Source organism: Corylus avellana, chromosome ca7 (assembly GCF_901000735.1).
Source record: "Corylus avellana chromosome ca7, CavTom2PMs-1.0".
Classification (NCBI taxonomy): Eukaryota; Viridiplantae; Streptophyta; class Magnoliopsida; order Fagales; family Betulaceae; genus Corylus; species Corylus avellana.
The window spans coordinates 29,366,144-29,388,317 of record NC_081547.1 but is presented as its reverse complement, the minus strand read 5'-3'; the positions used below and the strand labels follow the sequence as shown (position 1 = coordinate 29,388,317).

The 22,174-nt window shown below is 38.9% G+C and overlaps 5 protein-coding genes across 5 annotated transcripts; 3 read left to right on the top strand and 2 right to left on the bottom strand.

Moving 5' to 3' along the window:
• The first annotated feature begins 1,583 nt into the window (after window positions 1-1,583).
• Window positions 1,584-5,367, top strand: LOC132186450 (probable methyltransferase PMT23). Its single transcript, XM_059600425.1, has 8 exons — window positions 1,584-2,149; window positions 2,300-2,449; window positions 2,859-3,129; window positions 3,222-3,332; window positions 3,518-3,689; window positions 3,908-4,162; window positions 4,480-4,674; window positions 5,019-5,367. Exons 1-8 carry the CDS (start codon window positions 1,712-1,714, stop codon window positions 5,215-5,217), a joined length of 1,791 nt encoding a protein of 596 aa, XP_059456408.1. The 5' UTR covers window positions 1,584-1,711; the 3' UTR covers window positions 5,218-5,367.
• Window positions 5,368-5,824: 457 nt separating this feature from the next.
• On the bottom strand, window positions 5,825-8,044 carry LOC132186744 (peptide-N4-(N-acetyl-beta-glucosaminyl)asparagine amidase A). Its single transcript, XM_059600773.1, has one exon. The coding sequence runs from the start codon at window positions 7,745-7,747 to the stop codon at window positions 5,963-5,965; it is 1,785 nt and encodes a 594-aa protein (XP_059456756.1). The 5' UTR covers window positions 7,748-8,044; the 3' UTR covers window positions 5,825-5,962.
• A 92-nt stretch (window positions 8,045-8,136) lies between these two features.
• Window positions 8,137-10,454, bottom strand: LOC132186745 (protein VAPYRIN-like). The gene is made up of 2 exons (XM_059600774.1): window positions 9,427-10,454; window positions 8,137-8,629 (listed from the first exon to the last, which is right to left on the bottom strand). Exons 1-2 carry the CDS (start codon window positions 10,396-10,398, stop codon window positions 8,198-8,200), a joined length of 1,404 nt encoding a protein of 467 aa, XP_059456757.1. The 5' UTR covers window positions 10,399-10,454; the 3' UTR covers window positions 8,137-8,197.
• A 1,261-nt stretch (window positions 10,455-11,715) lies between these two features.
• LOC132188292 (sister chromatid cohesion 1 protein 1) lies at window positions 11,716-18,701 on the top strand. Its single transcript, XM_059602712.1, has 21 exons — window positions 11,716-11,777; window positions 12,109-12,177; window positions 12,279-12,337; window positions 12,430-12,474; window positions 12,586-12,605; window positions 12,704-12,780; window positions 13,014-13,140; window positions 14,191-14,266; window positions 14,381-14,459; window positions 14,729-14,841; window positions 15,820-15,893; window positions 16,000-16,152; window positions 16,505-16,670; window positions 16,756-16,838; window positions 16,929-17,115; window positions 17,235-17,310; window positions 17,525-17,667; window positions 17,777-17,861; window positions 17,961-18,073; window positions 18,234-18,321; window positions 18,400-18,701. The coding sequence occupies exons 1-20, from the start codon at window positions 11,725-11,727 to the stop codon at window positions 18,314-18,316; spliced, it is 1,881 nt and encodes a 626-aa protein (XP_059458695.1). The 5' UTR covers window positions 11,716-11,724; the 3' UTR covers window positions 18,317-18,321; window positions 18,400-18,701.
• Window positions 18,702-19,474: 773 nt separating this feature from the next.
• LOC132188232 (uncharacterized protein At5g39865-like) lies at window positions 19,475-20,705 on the top strand. Its single transcript, XM_059602645.1, has one exon. It carries the CDS (start codon window positions 19,745-19,747, stop codon window positions 20,483-20,485), a length of 741 nt encoding a protein of 246 aa, XP_059458628.1. The 5' UTR covers window positions 19,475-19,744; the 3' UTR covers window positions 20,486-20,705.
• The last annotated feature ends 1,469 nt before the right edge of the window (window positions 20,706-22,174 follow it).

The window sequence follows — 22,174 nt, the reverse complement described above, 5'->3', positions numbered from 1 at the left end:
TGATTATGCTCCCCCCCAGCCATAAGCATGCCCCCTCAACTATGATTATGCCCCCTCAGTAAGTTAAAAGTTTTTAGAAAGTTGAGACGAATGAAAGGTTGAGTTTCAGAGGAATGAAAGGTTGAAGATGAAGTAAGGTGGAAGAGAAAAAGAAATAAACAAAACAAAAAGACTTCCGACATCCTACAGGAGTGTAAGAAATGTGGAAAAAAATAAAAAATACATTAAAAAAGTGTACCGGCTAGCTTACAAAGCTAACAAATAACAAATTAACAATAGCTAGCAAAAGGACAAAGACATGTATGTGTGTTGTGCAAGTGTACCATTTGTTTCTAGTCCTTTAGATAGACTAGACAGGTGCGCATGCAATGTAATACATACTTGCACGCATGCCTTTATCTCATTATTTGCATGGAGATAAAAATATTTTTTTAGAACTATACAACAGCATACTACACGTTTTTGGGGTTTTTTTTTTTAGAGCTATTGCAATTTGCCAATTAATTCTAAGGATTGAAGGAGATGAATTGTCAAATAAGCGATTTTCTTCTGCGTTTTTTCCTTTCACTTTCCAATTTCAAGCATTCAAGCCCCAACATAAAAATTGAGGTATGTACTTAAATTTTTATATTTAGATTTAAATTGTTCTTTTAAATTAAGTGTTTATATTTAAATTCTTTTAAATTGTTCTTTGATATTTAATTATTTTTCTAATATTTTTATTTAATTTTATTTTTTATTCATTAAAATTTTTTTGCCCCCTATCCCTAGCAACATCCTGACTCCGCCCCCTGGCCCTCGACACTAATTTAACACTGTCTAATAAATTTTAAGTGATATATGTATTTAAAAATAAAACATGTCAATAGATGTAAAAGGGGTGTAAAGAGTAGCATTGCTATGCCTGAAAAACTGCCTCCCTCTCTCCCTGTGCATGTGTTTGTGTGCGCGTGTGCGTGCGCACTAGGGCCTGCTCATCTTGTTGGACCCAATTCCAAAACAATTCGTATTGATTGTAGTTCGACATTGAATAAATTTCGGTGGCACCTCCTCCACCAGTGAAATTATATTATATTATGGTGTTTCTTTCCTTATCTTTGTCGGCTTTTAAAGAATTCTGAAAGCTATTTGATGTCAAATGATGACTCTCATGACACATCATTAATGCCTCTAAGCTGATTCTGAAAAACATACAGCTAAGCCATCCTTACTTTTTCATTTTGGTGATTTGAGATATTAACAAATAGCTCTCTCAGCTTAGCTCTATGTAGCCCACCGACAGTTTTTGTGTTTTTTTTTTCTTCTTCTAATGGAGTTTATTAAACCGACATATTTTAAAATATGTAATTTATTTTAAATAGATTATATAATTTTTTAAATACACTAAAAATCACGTGCTTTTAAACAGAAATATGGGTCCAAAAGACTTTTATTAAATAAATTTCATCCAAACTATACTAGTTGGAGACGAGTCGGGGCTCAAATTGATTACCCGAGCCGAGCCCAAAAGCCCAGCGTCTCAGAATTGGAAAATGATTTAAAATATAAAGCTGTTAAATTATACCCGCACCAGATAACGACATTTCGAATCCCACTAATTCAATCACTCACCGCGTCTCTCTGTCTCCCTCCACAGTTTCAGTCAGATCTTGTTCAGCTCCTTTTTAGCTCTTCAATTCAGTCCCTCTTTCTCTTTTTCCCTTTTCTAAAAATGGCCATCACATTCATCAAAGAAAGAAAATTCCCATTCATCGTAACCCTCGCAGTACTTCTAATCTGCTTCACAATCCTCCTCTTCACCAACACCAACGCCAACCGCTACCCTCTCTTCCTCTACTCCTCTTCCTCCTCCGACACCACCATCCATCCCTCAAACCCTAGCGCCCCCGCAACCCCGCCCCCAAAAAACGACACCGCTCCGGTACTCAATGCGGATTTGGATTTTGATCTTAAATGGAAGCTCTGTAAAGGTGCCGTGGCCGTCGATTACATACCGTGTTTGGATAACTTTAAGGCGATCAAGGCGTTGAAGTCCAGGAGGCATATGGAGCATCGAGAGCGGCATTGCCCGGATCCGAGCCCGCGGTGCTTGGTCCCGCTTCCCAGTGGGTACAAGTTCCCGCTTCCCTGGCCTAAGAGCAGGGACATGGTGAGATTGCTTCTTTGGTAAGATTTGTTTCTGTCGTTTAAGAAAAGTGTGTTTGTTTTATCCTCCAGATTTTCTAGGTAACTCTGAAATTTGATTGATGGGAGTACTTCTTTTGTATTTTCTGAATCGAGATGTGTCTCTGTTTTCCAGATTTGGTATGATAATGTTCCTCACCCAAAGCTTGTTGAGTACAAGAAGGACCAAAACTGGGTGCGTAAGTCTGGTGATTATCTTGTTTTTCCTGGAGGTGGCACCCAATTCAAGGAAGGAGTTACCAGTTACATTGAATTTATAGAAAAGGTATACCATTTTTGTGTGGCTTTATCAGCCTATAAACCTTACCATGTGTTGAAAGTATTAATTAAATAATTAAATTTATGGTTTGTTATGAACTTAAAACTTTTGGATAAGCATTGATTTATTATAGTATTAGACTAAAGGTATTGAGATCAATCCTTGACTCGCTAGTTTATTCTTATTTCAATTAAATATTCCATGTGTTGGGTTTTACTTGTAGGAGACCGCATGTAAAGGAAGTATTAATTAAATAATTAAATTTATCATTTCCGCTATCATCTTAATTTTTTGGAATAAATGGTAATTCATTCATGCGCCTATTTATATCATCTCCATCTCTGTTGTGTTTAGCATTAATAGTATTTGTTCTTGATAACCATGTGATGAACTTTGTTTTTCTTGTGTTACTTAGACTTTACAAACTATTGGGTGGGGGAGGCATGTCAGGGTTATATTAGATGTTGGTTGTGGAGTTGCTAGCTTCGGTGGCTATTTGCTGGACAAAAATGTGATTACCATGTCATTTGCTCCAAAGGATGAGCACGAAGCTCAGATACAGTTTGCTCTTGAACGAGGGATTCCTGCGACCCTTTCAGTCATTGGAACACAGAAGCTGACCTTCTCAGACAATGCATATGATTTGATTCACTGTGCACGATGCAGGGTTCACTGGGATGCAAATGGTACTTTATATAACCGCTTTTCACTATTAAGTCTGAAGATCTATCTTTAATTCATTTTCACTGTGTTCTGTCGTTTTGGTTGTAAATCTTAGGTGGGAGACCCTTACTCGAACTCAACAGAATTCTTAGGCCCGGTGGTTTTTTTGTATGGTCTGCTACACCAGTTTATCGGGACGATGAAAGAGATCAGAATGTATGGAATGGTTTGTGTTCTGATCTCATTCTCTTGATTGTGTCACTCTAGTGACTCATGATTTTTTAGATGTTGTAGTTAATTCTTATTTTTGTATTCATCATTTCATCACATTTAGCAATATGAGATCCAGAGAAGCTTGAATTTGTGTGTAGTTAACCAAAGTTGGACATTTGCATTTAATATTTCTTGCAGCTATGGTGGGTCTGACAAAATCGATGTGCTGGAAAGTTGTGGCTAAGACTGTTGATTCATCTGGAATTGGGCTTGTAATATACCAGAAGCCTGTTTCACCTTCCTGTTATGAAAAACGCAAAGAAAATAATCCACCTTTATGTGAACAGAAAGATACGAGAAACAGCTCATGGTATTTTCCTAAAACTAAGCTGTGATCTCCATCAAACTAATATTGCTGCTGCTGCTACTGTTACTGTTATTAGTGCTAGTGGTGGCACATGTGATATGCTTATGCCACATTAGTATGTCAGCAAGGGCTAGAAATCCCATTGGTTGAACAAAGAGAAAGACTTCTTTAGTCAGAATACTATTCTGAATATGATAATCTTTTCCATATTTCCGTGGTAGGTACGTGCCTCTCAGTGGTTGTCTTTCTCTGCCTCCAGTCGATAATATGGGTAACTTGTTCAGCTGGCCCATGCCCTGGCCCAAGAGGCTGAACAGTAAACCTGCAAGCCTATCAACCGAACCAGGTGCTGAAGAAATGTTTTATGAGGACACAAAACATTGGTCTGCACTTGTATCCGATGTTTATTTGAACAAACTCGCCATAAACTGGTCCAGTGTGAGGAATGTGATGGATATGAATGCTCATAATGGAGGGTAAATTAAACGACCATTTCTTCATTTCTGTTTGTTTTATTAGTTACCCACTAATCTATGGTTCTCCATTGCTCTTGGTTTTTTCTTTCTCTAAAGGTGAACATGCAAATAGAGGGCTGAGATTCGTCTATAATTTACTAATTAGCTTTATTTGATCCCACCCTTTCTTTTTTTTCTTTGCCACTTCTGTGTTGCAAGGAGTCCACGTTTCTGTCTTGATGGGTTCTTTTCTAATGTTGTCTTTGGGTCCATCAATAGCACATTGCAGGATCACCCTCCATCTCTCTAAACTGAATTTGAGTTTCTGCTTATTTCAGATTTGCTGCAGCACTTACTGGTCTTCCTGTCTGGGTAATGAATGTGATCCCCATTGATGTACCAGATACTCTGTCCATTATATTTGACAGAGGATTGATTGGCATCTATCATGACTGGTGCGAGTCTCTTAATACCTATCCTCGAACATATGATCTCCTGCATTCCAGCTTTCTCTTCAGAGATCGTACACAAAGGTACAGCAACCATTTTACTCGCTGCCCTCTTATATGGCTGACTAGTTATACATGTTTTCAAGTGCTCGCTTTCTAACATGACAATGAAAATCACCATTGAATAAAATAACAAATGAAAGTATATATAGCATTCAATAATAATTTTCACTGTCACGTCAAGAAATAAGCACTTGGGAGTATGTGTAACATTTATCAGACTACATTTATACCCTTTCTAAGTATCACCCTATTTGCAATGTCTCCCTCTAGATTCATTCTTTTTGCCGAAAATTTGAGAACAAACCTAAATTAATATTTTCATTTTGGCTTTTCAACGGTGGCCTAAGAATTTGGGATTTTGTCAGATGTGATGCCATAGATGTAGTCGTTGAGATGGATCGCATATTGAGACCAGGCGGGTATGTTGTGGTTCAGGACACCATGGAAATGATTAACATGCTTACTCCAATCTTGCGTTCGCTTCATTGGTCGGTAGCCTCCTATGAAGGTCAGTTTCTTGTTGGTAAGAAGGGTTTCTGGCGTCCAACGGTTGGAGAAACTTAATCATTTATTGGAGTTGATCATTTACCACTGTAAAATTTTTTACTCCTAGTTTTTATATGTTCTATTGACAAATATAAGAAAGAAAAATAGATAGAAATATTTAAAAGAAAGAAAACATTCCTTCCTACTCTTACTACAAAGGTTCTTAATCGCAAGATCCAAATTCGATCTTCTCTATTTTTGTCCCAGTGTGAATTCTATAGATTTATTAAAATATTAATTAATTGATCAAATTTATTATTTCTTATTAAAAATTGTTATATACTACATCTATATGTAATGTGACAGGATATAATAATAGCCTTTGGATTAGTTCTTGTTAAAATAATAATAATAATAATTTCAATGGCTATTAGACTATACTACATTACCACAGTGGAGGAATAAAGATGTAGTGTATAACATTAATTTTCTTATTAGTTTAAACTTTTGAGATAACTGATGATTTAACATTAAGAAATGTTATATATAAAAGTGGGATAAAAATGTGGGGTATAACATTTTTCTTCAATCAAATATTTTACTTCACCTTTCTATTTTGAGAAAATATTTTACATGAATGCAAACCCCACAAAATTCAAACCAAATGCACATAAACACAAACCAGTAGTCTCAAATTATTTACATTATTCTAAAAATCACACAGGCTAGTAAAAGTACTGTAAAAGAGTTGACCCAAAATCATGTAGATTGCAAACCACAATTGGTATAAATATCTTGAAACAAGAATTCATGAGGCGGAGAACTAGAATGAAGAAAGGCAACCAGAGGTGGTATTGTCACTGATAAGCCTGCCTTTGCTTGCTAGAACAGCCCGCAAGTAGCAACCAAACACATTCCGATAAGCGACGCTCTGTCGAGTAATCGCCGCACCAGAGAGAACCGAATGATCCTCCACCTCCATCCACCCTCGAGAATCCTGCATATTGTTAACAACGCTCGCAGAGTTTCCCTGCATATACCTCTCGCTCAAAGCATGAGAAACGTTCGTGACAAGCAAGTACGTGTTCTTCTTCTTCTTCCTTCCCGGCTGAGTTGAGGTGATGAGAGTAAGAGGGCATCCCCTCTTAACGCTCACATGAGCCACCGACTGATCTCTATCATTCGAGACCCTCACCTCTCGATTTGACCTGACCTTCTGCTTCACCAATTTATACGCTCCATTGTTCTTGAAACTCACCACGTTCTTCAACCTGTAGTTTTGCGAGAAAACCGTCGTCAAGTTGCCGAAGCTCGACTTAACCCACCCCACAAACAGAGCTCTACTCTCTGCCTCCACCTTGAATGACCCATCAAGAAGCTTGAAATCTGATTGACGCTTGATCTTCAATCGAGGTTTGTTATAGACAACAGACCTCGCGTGGACCTTGGACGATTTCCGATCCACCCAAAGGTGCAAATTCGCGTTCACAAGCCAATACGCAATGCCTTCGGTCACTCCAAATCCAAACCTGTGAATTTTCCCGTCCAAAAGCCTACCTAAAAACGGTGTCAGATCGAAGTCGTAGCTTGGAAGGTTAAACGCTCCGATTCCCACAACCGGTTCCCAGAACAACGGGTTCACCCCGCCAGTGAACACCACCGGAAACGGAGCCTCCGACCCTACAAACTTCCCGTCTATCGTCACGTAAACCTCTCTATAAGCTCCGTTACCGCGTTCGGTGGTTAAATTGTTCGTTTTGATGTACGAATTTGGCGGGTTCGAGTACCAAAACTCGTCGTTCCCGTGAAACGACACGTACAGTTCCAAAACGGCTCGGTATGTATTCCGCGGGATTCGAATTCCCTTGGAGGGCGAATCCAATTCGCTCTCGATTCTGAACCAAAACCCCTTATCGCCCCGATCCGATATCGGGATTATAAAATCGGCCGATGGTTCATACAAGCCCCCTAGGCCTTGCCACATACGAACCCCATCCGCGCGTTGTTTATCCCTAAGAAGCCCGAAATTTGGATCTGAAACCAGTGACGGAACCTTGGCGGCGTTATCCTTATAGTAGAGGAAAGTGACGGTGATGTGGTAAACGCCGGTATAGATGTTGTTGACGATGTTCTCGAGCATCATGGTGAGGTTGAGGTCGTAGCGTTGGAGGAGAGAGGAGTACCTGGTGATGTCCTTTCGAACCTTCCAGAAGATTCCGCACTGTGTGGGCTCGGCTGTGCTGGTGCGGAGAAGCTCGGCGCCGCCGAGCCACACGCCGGCGATGCGGTCGTATTGCTCTCCTCTGCACTTGGCGCGGAGATCGAGGACCACGTGGGACCAGGGTGCGGGGCAATCGAACGGCGGGGTGTAGTGGGTGGAGAAGGGAGGGGAGTTTATGGTGTTGGCGAAGGAGTAGCGGAAGATCTGGTGGGTGCATGATGGGACCAGGAAATCGGACGGTAGGGGATTCGCGAGCTCCAAGTATTCTCGGGGTCTGCGTTGGATGGGTTGGAGGAGGGATTTGGTGTAGCGGTCTGGGGAGGAGGAGGGTGAGACCGGAACAGTGAAGAGGAGGATGAAGAGGAGGAAGAGGAAGAAGACGGACATTTTTGTAATTGGCTGTTTTTTCAACTCATCGAAAGCATTTTAGGAAGCTTCGAGGATTTGAAGCGTGTGCTTGCGGTCTCTGCAGTTCTCATATAATTGTGCTTCAATTAACCAAAAAAGGGACTTGATGGTGATGGGCTTGTGATTTGTACACTTGATGGGCGAATAGAATAGGATCGATTTTGTCAGAGACTTCAAGCAATTTCTCACTTGTATTACTAGCAATTCCGGCAAGAAAATGCCAGATAGTTTCGATGAAGTCCAAAAAAGTCCCGAGTAATCTGCCCCTGCTTGAATAAATGTAACAGAGATCCAGATTTGTCGTAGCTGTGTTAGGTGAGTTCACTAGACAAAGTTAGAGAAACTAAAAGAAGAGAAAAAACTAGAGGTAATCATGAACGTGTATCCTAAATTACTTCACAATAAATGAAAATTGGTAGCATACAGATTCTAACTAGGAGAAGAAAAAGATGTAAGAGAAGAGTCGGCTCCCCTGCTTATGAGGAACTCAGAGATATCATCGTAACCCATGACTCTAGCTATGAAGAGCGGGGTAGCATTCTTCATGCTCTTGGCATCAACATCAGCCCCCTTCTCCACCAATGCCTCAACTGTCTCTAGGCTGCCACCCTCCACAGCTAAATGTAGCGGTGCATGGCCTTCATTGTCCTGGCATTCCAAGTCCACCCCGTATTCAACAAGCATCAGCACTGCATCCCTGTGCCCCTTTATAGCTGCTGCATGGAGGGCTGTCAAGCCATATTGGTCGCGGTAGTTTGTTGTCGCGTCTTTCCGGAGCAGCGACTCGAGGTGCTCCGACTCTCCGCGCATTGCAGCCATTAGCACTGCTTTTCCTCGTTCCAGAATCATCACAACCTCTTTCTGGATGGTCATACAATAATTTTGGTCACCGGCCTACAATAGCCTTTGTTTAAGTGTAGTAAAGTGTAATTCAGTGTACTACAAAACGCATTAACACTTTTGATTAGAGAAGAGGGCTAGAACAATAGAAATTTCAATTTAGTTTACAACCCAATTTAAAAGAGTGCCAATTGAGGGGTTACAGCATGTAAAGCCTTTACAAAATTGGAATCAAAACTATAGAAGTAATGGATTGTATGCAATATAAACGTGTTCCTTGCTATATTTGTAATTGCATCCAACAACAAATATACCAGAGTGTTGGTTCCTTGGTGCAAGTTAAGAAGGGTGAGAGCGTTTCACCTTTATTATAGTTTTCTTATTATCAGGTGGATTGCAACATTGTTTATAAGTGATTATAATTGTAATAGAACACAAATTTCTTTCAAATTGATTTGGACGAAATTTCTTCAACCTACTCTAATAAGTGACAAATGTCATTCAACATGTTTGAGTTTCTCGAAAATTAATGTTTGAGTTCATAAATTAGTGGAATGACAATAAATGACTGTTAAAATTTTTTTTTTAAAAAATGAGAGATACACTTAACACTTATTAGACTAATTTTAGGAAATTTTTGTATGTACATTGATTGTAATATCTCAATATTTTTTATTTCCGAATTCATTGGCCAAAGTTTGTGATGATTTTATATATAAGATTAACAACACAATTGGGGCTTAGATCAAGAGCCAATTAGCCCATGAAGCCCAACGTCCCTGAAGTATTTAACATGTGGGTTTATTTAAAATACTTACGTGTTCCTTGTCACGAGCAACGTCAAGTGGCGATCGCCCACGATCATTGGTGATTGTGGGGTCCGCGCCGAACTCGATCAGCATCTCCACCATCTGACGGTCTCCATTAGCCGATGCCCTATAGAGCGCGGTGCGGCCGTCTTGACTCCTCGCGTTCCTATCCGCACCCGATTCTAGCAACACCTTCGCACACCCGATACTTCCCTTACTCGCAGCCAAATGCAAAAGCGTACGACCCTCCTTATCCCTCCAATCCAACGACCCATATTCCCTCGTCTTTATCAAATCCAACATCTCGTCCGTCCGATCAAACGACACCGCTACGTGCAGTTGGTGCCACACCTTCGATGAATCCACCGTAGAACTCGCACTCTCCAGCTTTACCCGTGCGTCTATCTTCAGCCCAGCTTCAACAAGCAGGTTCACCATCTCCTCCGAGTTGAACAATTCAGTGGCGACACGGAGGAGTGAGTCGGCTTCCCCGGGTGAAAACTCGGCCAGAACAGGTCTCTGCCGCTTGATTAAGCTCCTGACGGAGTCCAAGTCTCCGCATCTGACGGCGTGGAGGAGAAGTACGGGACCCACAAAGGCGACCTTGAGTTTGAGGTCCTGAGTTGACCCGTGGGGCCTGGTGGAAAACCAGGAGTTGATAGAGTCCTGGTGAGTAGACTTGGGAGAGCTGGGAACGAACTCGGCGGTCTTGATGAGGAAACGATCGGACGGTGAGCGGGGGAAGGTGGGTGGGAGTTGGGTCTGGGGTTTGAGGATGATCTGTAACGTGGCGTAGGATGAGGGAGGAATGAGTCCAGTGGGCGGGTTAACGAGGAACTTGTTGGGCGAAGAGGTTTGGACCTTGAAGGCTATGGGGGTGGTGGTTGAAAGTGACCTCAGGCGCACGTTAGCCCGGCATTTGCAGTTAAGCGCGAAGTCTATGCGCACCTCTTGGTCCGACACTTCCACTAGTCTCTCCATTGCCACTGAGAGAGAGGGAGAGAGAGAGAGGAGAGAGGGAGAGAGGCGGAGGGGGAGAAGGAGAGTTTGTCAGAGACCATTTTTGTATGCTTTTGCCTTTTGCTTAGGAAAGCACGTGATTCTGTGGGGTCACTTCGACTGATCACGGTCGTCCCTTTGGATCGTCGTGTGTCGTTTTAGACCGTGAGTTTAGAATTGAACGAAAAATCTTTCGCCTCGTAAAAACACTAATATGCTTTAGCAAACCACAATTAGTTTGGACATCCATGTTACAAACGTGAAACGTTCCTATAAATATTAGAGTAACCACATCTATATTCTACTTTTATTTTATAATGTTAATGTAGGTGGGTTTAGTAGTTATTAAATATTTTTTTTATAATAAGAGCTGATCCATTGCCCATAGGCATTTACACACCTTATGAGGACAACATAATAAGATAAAAATGAAATACAAATGTTGTGTATAGTATTTTTCTAAAAAGAATGTGACATCTCACAACAATTTTATAAATATTGATGTGACAATTTTAATTAATTTATTTTTGTTAACAACAGCAAATCTAAAAGTTAGTTGAGACTGTCACATCAACATTGTATAATAATTCTTAAATGAAAATATAATTTATATCATATTATATTTTTCTCTTTCTCTAAATATTATATATAGAATAACTTAGAACTATATTTTTCTTTCTTGAGGCTCGATGAGATGTTGTATTTGTGGAAGAGGCTCTTCCATTACGTGCAATATCTATAGACAATATGCACCTTTTGATGTAAAAGGCCAATATATAGGATAGTATAAATTTTATTAGACCTAATTTCCTACCTTGTATTATTTATTATTCAACAAAAGAACAAGTTACATTTTAAGTTAACTACTATACATTAATCTAAGTTCAAATCATTGTCTGAAAAACAAGAATGGAGGTGAAGGGCTGAATGCAAGAATGGATTGGAGGTGATAAACGGCGATTCTGTGGGGCCCAAAGACTCAAAACGGTATTGCCCGCGAGTTTGCTATTGTTACCGTCACAGGAATTACTCGCTTTATCCTAACTCTTATTTCCTGTTCGTAGCACCAATAAGTCCAAGCACCTCAGGTCACTGTATCTCCTACACCTCGCTCACTGCCATAGCGCGCAATTAGTTAGTTTCGTTCGGAGAATCAAAAACACAGTAACATACCACTCTCATTGCAACTCTCTCTCTCTCTCTCTCTCTCTGCGATTTCTTCTTCTTCTTCAATCACCGACATTGAAGACTCTTCTTCTTCTTCTTCTCTCTCTCTGGTTATATTTCCGAACACTCGCCGTTGACAAAATGTTCTACTCACACCAGCTTCTCGCTCGCAAAGCGCCGCTGGGGCAGATTTGGTACTCAACATTTTGATTCACTCTCTGATTCATTTTCGTTTAGTGTTTGGTATTCACTGTAATTCCCATCATTTCTCTTTGAAAACGGGATGCGATTTCGACGAATTTACTATGCCTCTGCATTATGGATTTTCAGTGCCCGTAGTTCTTGTGATTTTACTTTCTGAAAACTTAAGCTATCAGCTCGTAATTGAATTTGAAAATGGATTGTAATTTATCGGAGTTAATTTCATTTTTATCCAAATCAAAACTACATGAATTAGATTTAGGTGATTGTGGCGCAGAGATTTCTTTAGTATTTACGTTGTGTGCGCGTCTCTCATTTATGAAGGATGGCTGCAACTTTGCACGCGAAGATCAACCGGAGAAAGCTTGATAAGCTCAACATCATCAAGATCTGGTTATTATTTACTAGTATTATTTTCGTAATTTTTTTTTTGAGAAATTATTTTCGTAATTTTTTCTTGCAGTTACCAATCATTTTTCAATCTATTATGACAGTGAAGAGATTTTGAATCCATCAGTTCCTATGGCTCTCAGGCTCTCCGGAATTCTCATGGGTAATCATCCGCTCTCTCTCTCTGTTTTTCCTTCAATTTCAGTCCCTGTTTCCATACACTCAGAGACACCCTCTCCTCTACGCGGTTTTTAGGTGGGGTTGTGATTGTCTACGAGCGAAAAGTCAAGCTCCTCTACGGTAATCTTCTTTAAACTCTTATTTCATTTTCATTTCAAACCTCAATTCCACTAAATTTCTGAAGAACCATTATATCTAATGCATTTTCATGTACTCTGTTTTGCATCACAGATGATGTTTCCCGTCTTCTGGTACTCACATGGACTTTCAAGTCTACTTTTCACACCCCCCCACCCCTCTTTCTTTAATTTTTTAATTGTTTTTTCGCTTAAATTATGGTTGTTCCCAGGTTGAAATAAACGAAGCATGGAAGGTGAAAGCTGCTCCAGACCCCACTGTCCTCCCCAAAGGAAAATCTCATGCCAAGTCAGTCATAGTGTTTCTCTTTGGTTTTTTCACTCTTTTCTCTCTTTGATGATGCTTCACAAGCATATGTACAGGACAGTGCCACCAAGCTCAGGGAAAAGAGTAGATTAGCGTAGTTCAATACGGCGCCGTATTTGCAAACGAGAGAGACGTGGGGGGCAGGGAAGGGTAGGAAGGTCAATTTTAGTGGATTTATTTAATTACGGTCGTTTGGTGTGTCTCCGTGTTTGCAGGAAAGAAGCTGTGACGCTGCCTGAGAACCAAGAGACAGATGTCGGAGACATTGAGCACTCCCTTCATTTTTCCAGCACCACCGCCACCGCCACCATGGGCTTCCAACAAACCGCCTATTTTGCCATGGTAAACGAAACAAGACACCTTTATTTATGCATGATTGGTTCATCATCATCAGCTTTTATGAAGTCCCATTAGGGTTAGTTATGTCATTTCGAAGAATTTGAGTGAAGAGAAGAGAAAGTATATAGTGTCTTCTCACTTCTGCACTTTTTTATTTTTTATTTTTTTTTTTTTTCGATGAATGTGTCTTCACCACCTCTGCATGGCATAAGGTTAAGGATCCGACAGTGAATTTTCACCCTGACTGGTATATGTTTGACCAATTTACCGAGTCGACCATCAGCTATAGAAGGTCTTTTCCTTTTTCAAATAGATAAACATATGTGCACTGTTTGTTTACGATTTGGAAGATGGGTCTAATGACCTCAGGTAATTCAGGCACCGAGCACGCATTGATGTGGAAGTTGCACCTCCTTCCACAGTTCCACACTAAGTGAATTAATGTATCGTTGCCACAAAACAAACAATCATGCTTTCATAGGTTTGTAACTTAATGTTTTTCTCTAATATTGTAGCTTAGTATCTGATCAGCTTTGTGTGGAGCTGTGGTAGCTGGCCTATAATTTCTTACTTCTTCCAGTCTACAATCATGGGAAGAAAAAGGGTATCGTATTCACAATAATGCCTAATGCACAAAATTCAAAACTATTCTGCTTTTCTAGTTTTGCTAATCGTCACTATGTGATGGTGATTTGCCTTCAAATTGATGTGGCATGGTTTGGCGTCACATACCCAGTGGAGAGAAGTAACTCCCCTCTTACTTGGCCAATCAATTTACTGCCCCTTTCCTCCAATTAACAGGCATGAGATGTATTTTCTATGTCATGTTCACGCGAAAATGTTCTTATGAAAATTGTCAATGGAATAGTGTAAAAGAGTCCTATTAGGAAGAGGATTGCATAAGTCACTACAGTTTACCAATTGGGACCAAACCCTATGTATAGGCTGTAAGGTGGTAGTGGTCCTGACATCTTCACAGTTATATAACCAGAAATTAGACTCAATGAAATATCCTCCAAAATTACTCATGGAGTTAACTTTCCATGTTTGCAGCGACTAGATAGTGTGGATGAACCTTTTATTAATGATAATGCTGGGGAGGAAGATCAATACCACAAATTGCATCAAGGTTTTGTTTTATTCCTTTAATCTGCCTCCTTCTTAGTTTTAATTTGGGGCCATATATGTAATGTCAAGTATGTTAATATTCCCTTCTGCTAATATCTGTTACTCTTTTGCTCAGCTTTTGCCGACAATATCACCTTATTCGAACGTTTTGATTCTTACCAAGCTAATGCAGATCAATACAATCGCTTTGAAAGGTTAAATCCATTATCGTGATGCATTATAAATTTAGGTTGCACATATTTTTTGTTATTCTATACTGAAGGATTGTCAGGACATCGTTTTGATGGCTAAAAATATATATAATGCACACTAGAATTTGAAATACCAGTCATTAAGCATTCAAAGAATTTGCATGAAACAAACCCATACCCGTTCATTCCTCTAATCAGATCTGCAATGTATTTTGATAATCCTCTGTGTTAAATTATATTCTTATACACTGCCCATTTTGGACCATATGCAGATTTGATATTGAAGGGGATGGGGAGACTGAGCTGAACTTCACTTCAGGAGAGCATACACAAATCCCAACGACACTTGTACCCTCCCCACCTCTACAAGATGAACCTCAAAGAGGTCAGCATCATGACCCCTTTTTTAATGCTTACAACTCAGCTTACATAAGGCAAAATTTTTGTTTCTATTCCTAGAATGTAAAGGACTATGAATTATGAATCCAGCACTGCCTAAACATTCACTTCAACTCCTCTTCACTTTCACTCCACAAGTCACTTCTATATATTCCCTACTTGTGAAAATTAACGTTAAGTAAAACATTGGGTTTTGGTTGAGGGAGGTGGCATAAGTGAACTTAAATTTATAATTTGCAGATATTAATTCGTTTCCTCAACCATCATTCACAGATACAGTCCATATTGCTGAGCCAGATATGTTATGTTTTTGTGTTGCTTTTTCTACAGCTACAATCTATCACAGGTTTTGTTTGTTAAATGAATTGATAAAATAAAATGCTTGGCTATGATAGGACAAATTATGTTCACTTTTAACTGTTAACATTTCGAGCATTGAAAGCGTAAACAAGAGAGTAAGAAAAACAAGTTATGGTGAAAATGCTTTCTGTGCAGCTCACCAATAAGTACAACCCCACACACGCACAAATGAGAAGCCCGTGATGCTTCTCTAGAATGTGATCTTGTGAAAAGTATCAGACATTTTAGAATGCAATTAGCAGGGAAAGACAAAAGCAAGCATTCCGGGTTTTCTTGAGATGATCTTTTGACATGGTAAACCTGGCAAGTTTTCTTGAATGTTAACTTGGATTTGTTTTTTATTAGTTGTTACCTTGAATGTTTACTGTAGACTAATTGTTAAGCTTTTCTCAGGTCTATTGACAGGGTGTATTAGTACCTCTCATTTAATGTGTTCGTCTTTCTTCTTACACTTTTCAACTAACTAAGAAATATTGAACCTAGGCATGTTGGCAAAGGCCTTAGATTATTATGTGAACATGTAGGTCTGTTTATCTTAATTTGTCCCCTCAAAAAGAAATCTATAAACCTGGCTGTGCTTGCTAACCTCCAAGCCCTTCTGCAGCTGATGAATTTCATTACCAACATCCAGATCACCAGGTCAATCAGAAATCTGATGGATACAAGGAAGCTAGACAGGTAGCATAATTTACCATTAATTATGTTACCCCAAAAAATATCATGTGAAGAATATAACAAAGGAAACAATACAAACTTAACCAACCAAGAAAGTTTGATGAAGCAGGATCAAGAGAGGCCAAGACCCAAAAAAAGGAAAACACGAATACCAGCAGCCTCTATCATGGATTATGAGCAAACCATGATTCCTGGTCATGTATACCAGTCTTGGCTTCAAAATGCCTCAGATATTGCCTCCAGAAGGGGAAGAAAGAGAAAGGTTTGTCCCTGATTCTTAATATGAATCCTTCAATTTATTCTATTCTATATGGTGCAGATATGGATCAAGTTTGACCACTAATGTTATGTCATGCTTAAAGCATACTTTTTAGCTTCTGGGTAAAATGCGATGTGAATTCGATAGGTTTTAGAATGTACTGACTACCAATTAATTGTTGAGTTTAGCATACTTGGACAGTAAGACTTGTATTTAAGAATTATCTTGGACGTTAATCTGAAACGTCGATATTTTAAAGAATGGCGTACAAAGATTACAGATTTTTTATAATATAGAGATAGCAAGTATCTGTCTTCAAGCAATAGAATACAAGTTTTTGTGCTCTTTGTTGCAGCACACAGAGATTATGTCTACCATGAAGATAGTTAACCTCATGAACCTGCCACCTATTGTACTAATTGGTGATCTATTTGTAAATGGAAGTAGAGCAGTCTATTATCCACCACCTCTTCTGGAGCTATGGATGAAAAGCATCCAACCTCCGCATGACTCACCTTCTGGTCAGTATTACTCATTGCTTCTTTTGATAATTTCCTCATGAAAATAAATATAGGAAAGAGAGATAAGTAGTACTTCCGCATGCAGAAAAGACCTCTTCACCCCTGCCCCCAGAACCATCATTGTCATCACCGCCAGAGAGAGTACATTATCCAGACCCAATGGGATTTGTAAGCCACTCAACCAATCTGTTGGTTTACTCTAATATCTTCCAGGATAACAGCTTAGTCTATGTCTGAAGATTTTATTAAAATGTGAAGCCTTTTGAAGATTTTCATAGCGGAGTCGGCTCCCAGTCACTGGGAGTTTCAATAGAGAAGCAACGGGCAAATGTTGTCAACAATGACATACCAACTGAAATCCTAATGGAGGAACTAAGAGCCAACCTTATGAACAATGGGACCGGGTTAGCTGAGGTGAATCTGTTGGTCACACCTGGAAATTCTGGTATAACGCATCTTTGTTTAACAGTTTGTATTTCTCACTTTTCTGGAAAAGTCTTGATGTCACCAAATGATTGTGAGGATACTCTACATCAACTTTTTGTGTCCTGTAAATTGCTGTAGACGATGTAAGATCCATTCCTAACTCAGCATCTGGACAAGGTGTGTTCTCACATAATTCAGAAGTCAATTCAGGAAGGTTTGTAGAATATATATATTTGACCAAATCCTTTATTTACTTATAAAATATATATAAATACCAAGTCCGTAAGGTAAAAAGAATGTTGCATTAATTGTTACTTCAGCCTTAAGTAGTGACCATATATTGCACATGTAAGGGCCAAGAAGAGTTTTCTGCTACATTCAAAAACATTGTGATTGATTTTGATTGTTGAAGTATTGACTGCTGACAGATCCAACAGGAAAAAGCCCTATTCTTCCTCTAGACACAGCAGTGGTGGCCTTGAACCAGTAGCTGAGGAGCATACATGGAAGCACTCTGATCCAAAATTTAAGTTAGCAAGGCTGTCTGAAAAAGGTCTAACACCTGATCAAGGTATATAACCTAGCATCCTTCTCAATTGTTGTATCAAATATAGCTTTCGGAGTAGTTTCTCCATCTACTTGAACATTTTACTTGACCTTATTGAACTTCTTTGTTGCAGAACTATTAGTGGAAACTGGAGTCACACAAACCCAACACGAAAAAATCAACCATCCTTTTGACCAGATTACTGATTCTATTCGAATGTATAATTCTCTTTGACATCTGTTGAATTCTCCAATCCAGGAGTCACTTTGAGTTTATAGTTAACTTAAGCATGTTCCTTGTACTAAAAATGCCTACAGGCAAATGAAAGCACATTTTAACACACCGGGAGCCCCTCAAGTAGAATCCCTGAACAACCTCGCAGCTGGAATGAATAGGAAAGGAGCAGCCCTGCTCTTTTATCAGACTTGTGGTACACATCTATCCATGCTACTAGTACTTCCACTGCATACTATAGTACGACTATGACTCTGGTGATTTTGACTGTTCTAAATCAGATCACATTTTGCAAAAATAAAAATAAAAATCAACTAACAAGAAACTATAGTAACTGTGTATTTGATATCATGTAGTTCTAGCTTCTAGCGATATGCTAAGAGTTGAACAGATGGTGCCTTATGCGGACATTCTCATCTCTAGAGGAGCAAAGATGTGACAGATGTGAGCACCCCAAATTCAGAGTTTTCTTCTCTGATTTCTGTCTTTAGCTTACCAGTTTATGATCTTTTCTTGTTGCAGCTAATGTAGCACTAACAAATACTGGAATTGAAGAACTTTGTGTAGATCAAAGAAGTAGAAAAGGTAGGTTAAAAGAAGGGGGGTCACCCCTGTTTCTATATGGTTTATATATACTATATATATACCTTCGTGATTTATGGGTCAGATTGAATTTTAGTACTATCATCTTTGTTGCACTGTAAACTTGACACTGATCGCTATTCTTCCCAACAGTTTATTTGTAGTTCTGGCTGTTGTTGGGTAATCAGAGATTTCTTATTCCTACTTTGAAGCATGTTTTTGAATTCAAATGCACGACCGATCATGGCAGTTGAGTGAAAACCTGATAAGAAAGATCCCCTTGACTCATTTAGGATTCTTAATTTTTTATTGTAGATTTGTAGGAGTGTTGTTTTTAGCCAAAGGATGTTTTGAATGACTAGAAAGGACAAAACACATAAAATAGGAGCAAAACAAAACTGGGGACAAGTGGTGGAGATCATTAGAAGATACATTAAAAGTTCTGCTTGCCACCTTGTTTTTGCACTCGCGAGTCGCGAACAACTCACAATCCCACATGTAACTGTTATTTTAATTATCATACCTTATGTGCATGCACGTGGTTTGACCAAGTATAAACGTAACATTTACAACAGAATGTTTTTGATAATAGAGATATTAGCAATTTTGTTATTTGGATGGCTAATGATTTGGATAAATAAATGTTAGAGAGCTAATATGGAATGTATCGGTCTTAGCAAAACTTTGGGCTGCCTACCCACTTGTTTGGGCAGGTAAACTCCATAAAAACTCTCTCATATTTGTTATTTAAATTGCTAGAAATCGAGATCTGGTCCGCCCACTCTTGGTAAGTTGTACCATTGTGTTATAATTTTACAAGCCAATGGCAATGGAGGAAGTTTTTTTCCAATTATATAAGAAGAATTTTTTTCAATTTAGTCTATTAAATTAACCTGTAAGCATGTGAGTCTTATATATATATATAAAATATTTGAAAATTTCAGTGTACAATAACTTTATCCACGAGGAATATCATTTACACCGTAGGTTTCCCCATCTTTGACGTAATCCCTGGCCAATAATTATCATATAAAACAAATAAAAAACTTATAGTAGTCATTTAACCATTTACCATATTTAAAACATCTCGTTCCCGCCTAGAAGAATACTTGACATCACTTGCTTAGTTAGGATCTCTCTTTATCCTTTCCTTAAAGAACCCCTATTTATTATAACTTATAACCCCAACCAGCAACTAATAAACACATCCTTCTTTTCTTGCCCCTTCTTGTCTCTCTCCTAACCCTAGCTCTCCCGGCCCCTATCTTCTCTCTCGATCTCTCTCATGTGGGCGCCATGGTTAAAATCACCAAGCAGGGTCCGCACCACATCAAAGCCACGCCCACTAAATTTCTCTTGCTCATCCTTCAAAGACATCCAAACCCTCTGTGACGAAGAATCCAAACCCGAACCCGAACCCAAATCCCCAAAGTCGCCCTCCATTTTCCACCGGGTCCGGGTCTCCGCCTCAGTCCTCCGCGCATGGGCCCGCCGCAATGCAACTCCGCCACCATCCCCTTCCCACTCATCACAACCGTCCATCACACTCCCCGGCGCTGATCAGCGCATCGTGCTCTACTTCACGAGCCTCCGCGTCATACGCAAGACCTTCGAGGACTGCAGAGCCGCCAGATCGATTCTCCGAGGCTTCCGCATCCCGATGGACGAACGAGATGTATCGATGGACGGCCAGTTCTTAGACGAGCTGCAGGAGATCATAGGGTGTAAGAATTTTAGCCTACCAATAGTTTTCATTGGTGGGAGATACATTGGTGGGGCCGAGGAGATCAGACAGCTGCATGAGAGTGGGGAGTTGAAGAAATTGATAGCGCGGTTGCCGGTGGTCGACCCGAATGCATGTGATCTATGTGGAGGACTTAGATTCATTGTATGTGAACGGTGTGATGGGAGCCACAAGTTGTACATAGAGAAAATCGGGTTCAGGAGCTGCACGGTCTGCAATGTGAACGGTCTGATCAGGTGTCCTTCTTGTTCTTCCGTGCTCCAGCGCACCCCCAAGAAATAAATAAGCTTCTTTTGGTGTTTTTAAGCAATAGAGTTGCTTACTGTTATGTTAAATTAGACATCACGGGAGCTAACTGTATCTAAACTAATATTAATGGACAGCTCATTTCGCTACAGACAATATTATGCTTTTATATGTAGTCGGCAAATGTGATTTGTAATTGTATGTCCAGTTGGAAATAGTTGTCATCTTCATGATTTCAAGATCAATTGAAGATGTTGCCGAGGATATATTAATTGACAAAGTTTTTTTCTTAATTGGATGGAACTTCTTTCAATTTAATTTATTAAACTTAATAGTATACATATTCTTGTTGGATACCTCTAATGGGTCATGTGTCAACCTAATGGGTTCTTAACAAAATTCTAATGGGAGACTCCAAAAACCCTAAACGAATGAGGTCAGAATGACTGGCCTATGTAAAGAGGGCAAGGCCCTTCATCAGGTGTGCAATTATTTGCCACATTCTCATTTTACCTTTTTGGCTTTCCTTTTTATTTACCCATTTTGACCTAATCATCGTAGGTTGTTATATCAGATCTTTGGTAAACCTTTTTAATTATTTTTTTTTTTCTACAGCCTTCTTCTCGTGACTCGCGTGCAATCATTGTATCAACAACTTGATACCCCTAATGTGTAGAGTAGGATTTTCTCAATTTCACGTGAAATGAAAATTTTTTTATATAATTGTCTAAATTATATTTTGTAGTATTTAAGGATACATATGATAGTATATCATTTAAAAATGTTAAATTACGTGACAATATATTCATTGTTCGGCAACATATATGACATTAAATCTCTAAAATTTAACCTAGATTATTAAATGAATCTTGAACTTTTCAATGAAATCAGGAGGATCCTGATGCACATTATACATAAAGGATCGAATCGTAATTACCTGGATAACACTTTTTTGAGTGAAGTACGGTACACGATGTGCGCAGCGTGGAGTCTGGACAGCATTACCTCATTTTGTTATAAAACTTGTACGCTAAAGATAAAGCCCATCAAGCCCATTTCTGGAATTGCTTCAAAGGTACAAATGATGGTCTGGCCAGAACCAAAACCAGGTGGGTTTTGTTGGATTTGTGTGAGTTTTACCCAAAATAATAATAATAATAATAATAATAAAAATATTGAAGAGTTGAAAAAATTTCTATTAAAAATTAAAAAACATGTATTTTTTACGTGTTAATAGACCTATGACAATTTTATAAACTAAATTAAAAAAAAAAAAAAAAAAAAAAAAATCAACCCAGTTTAAAGAAAAATTCCGCTCCTCCCTCTTTTTATGAGTATAAGAGAAGGAGATGTTCGGGCACATATGGGCTTCATAGGCATGTATTTATAAAAAGATGATTAATTGGCCAATATTATAGCTTTGTACCATGGATTTTTGCTAATTTTATTAAAGCTTTAACTAAATAATTAAGTTTTTTTTTTTTTATCAATTTAAGTTTTTGTGATAACTGGTGATTTAACATGATACTAAAACAAAAGTCTTAAATTTTAAACATGATTCTATCGTTTATCTAAAAGTAGCATCAAAACATTAATTAAATAATTAAATTCATTTTTTTTTTTTTTACCTTAAGCTTTTGCAACAACTGATTTTTTAACATATTCAATATTAAGTATACAAAAGAAAAATTAAGTGAGTAGAGAGAAGTTGGGGGTAGCTTGCAC

What these genes read in the sequence shown, in the direction of transcription:
- LOC132186450 (XM_059600425.1), top strand. Translation starts at nt 1,712, where the DNA reads ATGGCCATCACATTCATCAAAGAAAGAAAATTCCCATTCATCGTAACC. An exon ending in GGCCTAAGAGCAGGGACATG is followed by an intron (nt 2,150 to 2,299) that starts GTGAGATTGCTT and finishes TCTGTTTTCCAG; the next exon opens with ATTTGGTATGATAATGTTCC. An exon ending in AGATCAGAATGTATGGAATG is followed by an intron (nt 3,333 to 3,517) that starts GTTTGTGTTCTG and finishes TATTTCTTGCAG; the next exon opens with CTATGGTGGGTCTGACAAAA.
- LOC132188292 (XM_059602712.1), top strand. Translation starts at nt 11,725, where the DNA reads ATGTTCTACTCACACCAGCTTCTCGCTCGCAAAGCGCCGCTGGGGCAG. An exon ending in AAAAGTCAAGCTCCTCTACG is followed by an intron (nt 12,475 to 12,585) that starts GTAATCTTCTTT and finishes TTTGCATCACAG; the next exon opens with ATGATGTTTCCCGTCTTCTG. An exon ending in AGGTCTAACACCTGATCAAG is followed by an intron (nt 17,668 to 17,776) that starts GTATATAACCTA and finishes TCTTTGTTGCAG; the next exon opens with AACTATTAGTGGAAACTGGA.
- LOC132186745 (XM_059600774.1), bottom strand. Translation starts at nt 10,398, where the DNA reads ATGGAGAGACTAGTGGAAGTGTCGGACCAAGAGGTGCGCATAGACTTC. An exon ending in TTGCTCGTGACAAGGAACAC is followed by an intron (nt 8,630 to 9,426) that starts GTAAGTATTTTA and finishes ATGACCATCCAG; the next exon opens with AAAGAGGTTGTGATGATTCT.
- LOC132186744 (XM_059600773.1), bottom strand. Translation starts at nt 7,747, where the DNA reads ATGTCCGTCTTCTTCCTCTTCCTCCTCTTCATCCTCCTCTTCACTGTT.
- LOC132188232 (XM_059602645.1), top strand. Translation starts at nt 19,745, where the DNA reads ATGTGGGCGCCATGGTTAAAATCACCAAGCAGGGTCCGCACCACATCA.